General features: G+C 39.4%; 1 protein-coding gene across 1 annotated transcript in view; it reads right to left on the reverse strand.

Moving 5' to 3' along the window:
• The window catches only part of LOC143031813 (trehalose transporter 1-like protein), an 18,628-nt gene that overhangs the window by 4,047 nt on the left and 7,081 nt on the right, over window positions 1-7,500 (reverse strand). The window contains exon 4 of the mRNA XM_076196127.1: window positions 3,933-4,141. Within this exon, the coding sequence (XP_076052242.1) occupies window positions 3,933-4,141 (209 nt within the window). The remainder of the gene's footprint in view (window positions 1-3,932; window positions 4,142-7,500) is intronic.

The following is a 7,500-nucleotide window of genomic DNA, read 5'->3' on the forward strand; positions in this document are numbered from 1 at the left end:
TATAACAATTTTCACGTCTTAACAGTTATACAAAGCCTAACTATGTTGTCAAGCAAAGGTCACACACAACCATCCCACGACGGATCTCATCAAGGCGTCAGCTATTATCAAGTTAAATCGAGTTACAGTCTGATTCAGTTGTCAAAGGCGCTCTAGGTGAACCTCATTCCGTGGTCATACGGTTTATGATAACTGCCAATACCTGCAACGGGAATCTGGTGCATTCAAATCCTCTCAACTACAGCTCAACTGTTCCGTGACCAGTGGTTTTCGAGAATGTTAGAAATTAAAAGTTACCGCAACTTGATCGGCAGAAATTAGAGATCATCAAAACTCTCTGGTTTATTTCAATAGATTGTAAAATAAGACCAAGTTTCTCATGATTTCATGCAATATAGTTTTACAATATATCTAGCTTGAACGAGTTGAATTATTATTTTGCTTGATATAGCTTTCACCTCATAATTCCATCCACCTACGTCGTATATCTACGTCTGCAGTGTCGATGCAATGAAGCGCGGGGAAAACAATTGCAAATTTCTTCTGGAAATAATCTATTGTACAAAAGATAAAAATATGAGAAATATGTCTTGTAAATGTTGCCAATAATGACTTCTTACTCTCTTCGTATGGTAGTTAGTCGATATTGACGACGGTGTTTGCATTGGAGAGGATTGAAAAGACCTGTACGATTTTCTCAGAGATAATTACGTAGTTCAACATGTAAAAGAGCCCACAAGACATGGAAATTTACTCGATCTATTGATCACTAGCATGATAACTAAAGTAGAAGTTGGTGAAACTATTGCAAGTAGCGATCACAACTTAGATTCAAACTGATAAAGAATTTTAGAATAGATATTTGTTTCTAAAATACCCGATTTCGGTAAAGCTCAGTTCATAGGACTACGTCAGGAGCTTCAGCTTACAGACTGGGAGGCAAAATTAAGCAAAAGACCTGTAGATAAGACGTGGAAAATGTTTCAAAATACGCTTACTAAGATGATTCATACTTACATCCCGTTTAAGGACAGACGCCCCCCAAATCAGGCTCGCCCAAAATGACTTGACATAGAAAGTGAAAAAGTATTGATAAGAAGAGACAGGATGATAAGAAATACAAGTACTCGGGTGCACCTAATGACTATCAACGTTATGTAATAATACAGAGAAATTTAAAAATGACAATAGAAGATCGAAAACGACAATACGAAATTAATATTGCTAATAAATACAAAGAGAATCCCAAAGAATTCTATAGTTACATTAGAGATAAAAATGTTATTAGGAATCATATTGGCCCACTATTATTTGCTGACGGTCAATTTGAATATTCAATTGAAGGAATGTGTGATATCTTAAACAATTATTTTAGCTCATTATGCGTACACTAAACACCTCAAAGTGAACTCAAACTGAAACCTGTGAAAAGTCTATGGTGAACTTACTAGGGTAAATATAACAAAAGAAAAGATTAAAAGGTATATAGAGAAGCTCGAAGTTAATAAAACACCAGAGACTGACGGTTGGTATCCAAGAATCTTAAAGGAAATGAAAAATGAGATTCTTGTTCCTTTAGAAATTGTTTTCAAGAAATCCATCATATCCGGAGACGTCCCAAGAGAATGGAAGCTAGCTAACCTTACTCCCTTACTGCAGGCCTATAAGTTTGACTTCAAGCGTAGGAAAAATTATGGAAACTATCATCAGACATGCTATCGAAGATCATTTAGAAAGTAACTGTTTGATAAATGATAATCAGCATGGATTTAGACGGAAAAAAAAATCGTGACTAACTTACTCGAATTCTACAACACAGTCATCTCGAATTATGACAAAAGAAACAATATAGATTTAATATATCTAGACTTTGCAAAAGCTTTTGATACCGTCCCCTACGAAAGACTATTACTAGATTAGCTTCACACGGAATAAATGGTAGCCTATTAAGTTGGACTAGTAATTGGTTGAACGATCGAAAACGGAGAGCGGTTTTAAATGGAAAAACTTCTAGATGAAAAAATGTTTCGAGTGGAGTTCCTCAGGGTTCCATTCTTAGGCCACTTCTATTCATAGTATATATAAATGATATAGACCACGAACTGAAATATATTGTCTCCAAATTTGCTGATGGCACAAAACTGCATGGAATAGCAAATGATCACTTAAACCAATTAGATATTCAAGAAGATTTAGATAAACTACAGCAATGGTCTGAAAAGTGGCTAATGAAATTTAACACAAATAAAAGCAAGGTTATTCACATAGGTAAGAAAATCATTAAGTACAATTAAAAATTATTTGGAAATTCGTTAACAAAAGTGGATAGTGAAAAAGATCTCGGCGTAATTATCAGTACCGATCTCAAATCATCCAAGCAGTGTATTTCAGCCTCTGAGAAAGCAAATAAGATTCTAGACTGATTGCCCGATCTTTTGACTCCTATTGGTGACCATACAGACTGGAGTCCCACCACGGGTTTCATTGGTTTTCTTTCCCATTTGGATCTGCGTCTTTCTAGAACCTCTCAAGAGACCGTGATGCCATGATTAACCCCACCAGGAGACAAGCTTCTTTCACCTGCGCTCTCTGGTTCATCGGAACATACGAGCCCTTTCGCCACGGCACAGCCTAGACCCTGACAAACGCTACAAGACAGCAGGAGATTTGGATTTAGAGCTCTCCTTCTCTTAGCTTTTGCCTAAAAAGGCATGCCCTACAAGGCAGCAGTGGGGTCTAAGAATTAGTAGATGCCAGGGCGTGTTCACACGCCGGTGGGCTTCCACATCGTACCTCTGGGGATACTACTATTCCGAGATACCCTGATGTTTAGCTTGTATCCGCAAGGCAGCCAGTTACCGTGTGGAACCCCAGGGAGGCATACCAAGGAGTATTGGGAATGGAGAGGCTATGTACTGGTAAGGGAAGACTTACACAAGGCTTCCCTTTTCGCACAGGACTATCCAGCGGTGGCACTGTAAATGAGAATGTATAAGTGGTCCATACATCTTAGGATTAAGGAGAGTGCAAGGCTACCTTATCACTGACTTACCGCACTTCGCTTCACATTGCCCTTTGTGTAAGAACACACTACATACTATGGAATACCATAAAACCAAATTGAAATATTCATCATTTGACAAGTTAGTGATAGATCTGTGATAACAAAATACAAGTGTGGCTCGGAACATTCCCACAGTCACTGCGTTCAGCATTCGTGTGATATTTTGATCTGCAACGGATATTCAAATATCCACTTATGCCTTAGCAAAATAGCAAGTGTTACAGCAATGTATGGGGTCTATTCTGCATGTTCCTTCGTATTTATGTGCATTTTCTTCCAATTCAACGAAATAGTTTCCCAAATGGAAGAACAAATTGTATGAAAGTATTCAAACAGAAATTAGCATTTATGTGATATACAATACACATCAATCAATCTAAAGCTTCACGTTTCTTACAGGAGACTTGCACCCAGCGGTAGCCGGCACCGACTCAAGAGGGGATACAATGTATTGTCTTTTTTTTTTTGCATTAATGGTAGCAAAGTAAGGTTACATTTTACGTATCCTCCATGAGATGTATACATAAGATGCACTTTGTGTCTGTGGCCAGGCCTGTTGTACTTTCGCAATATACAAAGCTTTGGGCGATAACCCGACAGAATGCGAGCTAGTATGACTTTGAGTTTAATGGAGATGATAAGAATTTGATAAGTATTCAGAAAAGATTCAAGAGTGACAACAACGATGATAACATCATAAGCATTCCTTTCAGAATGTAACTTTGACATTGATCATTAATTGAAATATATATTTGTAGAAAAAGTAAAACTTCACTTCAACCATACTTTTACGCTGGATGGCCATATAGAATTCAGGATTTAACAACTCAAGAAGACTTGCATTAAGACTATTTATCATCACTCTTACCATAGTCCCTAGGATGGCGATTACGGAGAATACCCCGTTCAGGAATATGGCAGCGATTATGCACGCCATGTTGGGAGCTAAGGCTGACATGATCCATCCCACCACCACAACGGGCGTCACAGACAGGAGACATTTCCTTCGGCCGAAGTAATCCAGCAATCGACTCGCCACTGGGGAAAGGACCAGGGAGCCAACTGCCCCAGAGGCTACTGTAAAGCAGAAGAATGAGGTGTGTTTAAAGCATTCACAATGGGGCTTACGGAATAAAAAATGAGATCAATTCTTCTTCCCCCCCCTTTTTTTGGGGGGGAGAGGGTGGAACTAAAGATACTATAATTTCTAAGAGTACTTTGTAATTAGATGTCATACCTTTTACATTACTTGATAAGGATTTCCATGCAAATCTGTATAACAGGTGAAAATACCCAAGTAATTCAAGACGTATTGACGTGAGTATGTGAATGAGAAACTATGCGCTCACAGTATTCTCTTGAGCGAGACAAACTTTTGAACTATATATTTCAATGACCGGCAAAATGACAACAGTGGTACACTCCGGAATGTAAAATACGAAAAGGATGTAAACTCAAAATCAAATTCCATTGGAGGAGATTTTTTTTCACTAAACAAGCCGCGGGATTCGTCCTCCCTGGCTTCGCCGGTGGCTTGGCTGCGCAAACAGCGGCCTACGGCCGCAGCTTTCCGCGCTCTAATCCCTCGTTTTCCCCTTCGGCCTCGGCCTCGGAGCGGAACCCCAACACGGGATCCCCAGCACGAAGAAGAACGCGAAGAAGAACGCGAAGAAGAACGCGAAGAAGAACGTGAGGAAGAAGAACGCGAAGAAGAACACGAAGTAGAATGCGAAGAAGAACGCGAAGAAGAACGCGAAGAAGAACGCGAAGAAGAACGCGAAGAAGAACGCGAAGAAGAACGCGAGGAAGAAGAACGCGAAGAATAACGCGAAGAAGAACACGAAGTAGAATGCGAAGAAGAACGCGAAGAAGAACGCGAAGAAGAACGCGAAGAAGAAGAAGAAGAAGAATGCGAAGAAGAACGCGAAGAAGAACGCGAAGAAAAACGCGAAGAAGAAGAAGAAGAAGAAGAAGAAGAAGAAGAAGAGGAACGCGAAGAAGAAGAAGAAGAAGAAGAAGAAGAAGAAGAAGAATACCACCTGACCCCGACTTATCCAAGCGCTTTTTCAAGAATATTTTTAGGACAAAGTGTCACCGTAATACCACCTGTCCCCGACTTCCACAGCGTTTTTTAGAAGAATATTCTTATTTAGGCTTAGATATCCAAGTCATAGATAGATGAAAAAGTGTCTGGGGAAAGAGGATTCCAAGGCCTCCCATTGGAAGAAAAAAAGACCCCAGTAAAAAAAGAAACTGGTTTTCTTCTTCTTCCTCTTCTTCTTCTTTTTCTTCTTCTTCTTCTTCTTCTTCTTCTTCTTATTCTTCTTCTTCTTCTTCTTCTTCTTCTTCTTCTCCTTTTTCTCCTTCTTCTCCTTTTTCTCCTTCTTCTTCTCCTTCTCCTTCTTCTTCTTCTTTTTCTTCTGAGTACTGTATGAGGAGTGACTACAAACATTAGAGACATACTCCTTACAAGAGCGAATATATTCCCTGCGAAGGACCAGCAACCAAGTTGGAGCTGAGGTTCTACAGACCAGCAAATTCATTGAAGCTATTATAGCAACAGTTGAAATGCGGATATTACAATTTAATTTACCAATGAAGAAAAGACCAAGGAAGAAAGAAGGAAAACTTGTGTAGAGTGGAGAGGCGAAGAGATTGCGTCTGGGTAGCGTTGTCTCTTCCCCAGTCAGATATGGTAAGCTGTCTGAAGTCAGCAATCCAACTGGAATTTGGAACTCAGGTTGAAAAGGACGTCTGAAAAATTACGCAGAAAATGCAGTATAAAGTTATTTGATCTTTGTAATCAAGAAGGTCCTTTGTGAATAGGAGGAAAAAGGCAGAGGAAAAAATTCTTTGTTTAAACAGAGGCTATATACGTAGGGAAACAGCTGTGACCGTCTATAAAAACAGAGATAGAACAGTTACCAAGATAGATAAGAAACAAAGGAGAAGAGAACGGGATAGATACCGTACGAAGGTAGTGAGCCAACGTAAGTCCCACCAAAATCTCCAATAGAAGGTGACCAAGAGTCAGGCAGAAACATTAGATTTCCAGTAATTTGTCCTTTACGGTAGTAGCACTGACGATCAGAGAGAAGTTCATGACCGGAAAGATGTTTCATAGTCTTCCTCTTGAAGACTGATTCGAAATATCCGGCTGAGCAGGTAATCAGGATTACAGGACTGGAGTTAGAGAGGGCATTTTTCTTTGGGATAGGTTGGGTGTGGACACATTTATAGTAAGAAGGGTAGGAATAAGTTGACACAGATAGAACAATTTGCCTAAGCAGGGAGTCGTCACGAAAACACAGGTTTTAGGGACAACAGTGGATACTCCACCCAGCCTTTTGAATGCTAAGGTAGAAAAATATCCTAGGAAGAATTTCGAATGCGACACTATGTTTTATTTTAATGAACGTAAAATAAGTCTGTGAATCTGGTCCACCAGTTGTTCCTTACATTCTTTAATTGTCCAATTTGAGATCCCATGAGGATCTGTTTTGTTTTTTTTATAGTCAATGATCCCAAAAGATTGAGCACTTCTTTCACTTCTATGTTTTCAACCTTTTCTATCTTTTCAGCCCAAAATATTGTACACCTCGTTTTCCTTTGAAAAGTTGTTCTCCTTTGTGAAGACAGGTTGAAAATTTTCAATTCTTCAAACACCTCACCACACACTATTATTTTTTGTTCTCACGCCTTTTACTGAACCAATCTTTTTCCCTTCTTCCTTCCATTAATCTTTGACATATTTCTTCCTTCCCAAGTTGTAACTGTGGAGAAAGACTTTCCTTCCCTCTTAGTTTTAGTAATATTCATGAATTCCTCCAGTCTGCTTCTTCAAATACTTTATTCAGCCCTAAGAAATCTGCCTTCCCTAAGCAGTGCCTGTCTTGTCTATGTGATTCATCCTTAATTCTATTTTCTCACCCGCCAACTAAAATGCAATAATTAATTAGTCATTTTTTCTATGGGACAAATGTAGTGAGGTCCTTCCAGTTGACATCACTGCAATTGAAATCTACAACAAGAAGATTCTTAAGTGTGTGTGTGTGTGTGTGTGTGTGTGTGTGTGTGTGTGTGTGTGTGTGTGTGTGTGTGTGTGTGTGTGTGTGTGTGTGTGTGTGTGTGTGTGTGTGTGTGTGTGTGTGTGTGTGTGTGTGTGTGTGTGTGTGTGTGTGTGTGTGTGTGTGTGTGTGTACATGTAAGTTAACGCGTGTGTGCGTGCCTGTATGCATGATTGATTGTATACATATGGTGTTTTTACCTTTGTGTTTATGGTTAGATTATAGATGATATATGTGTTTCCACTAGTGGAGGTGAGGAGGAGAACAGGGGTGAAAAAGGATTTGGGAGATAGGGTTGATGAAAGAATATTAGGATGGTTTGGACACATGGAAAGAATGAGTGAAGAAAGACTAGTAAAAGAGGTATGG

Source organism: Oratosquilla oratoria, chromosome 1 (assembly GCF_046742065.1).
Source record: "Oratosquilla oratoria isolate Oo_2021 chromosome 1, ASM4674206v1, whole genome shotgun sequence".
Classification (NCBI taxonomy): Eukaryota; Metazoa; Arthropoda; class Malacostraca; order Stomatopoda; family Squillidae; genus Oratosquilla; species Oratosquilla oratoria.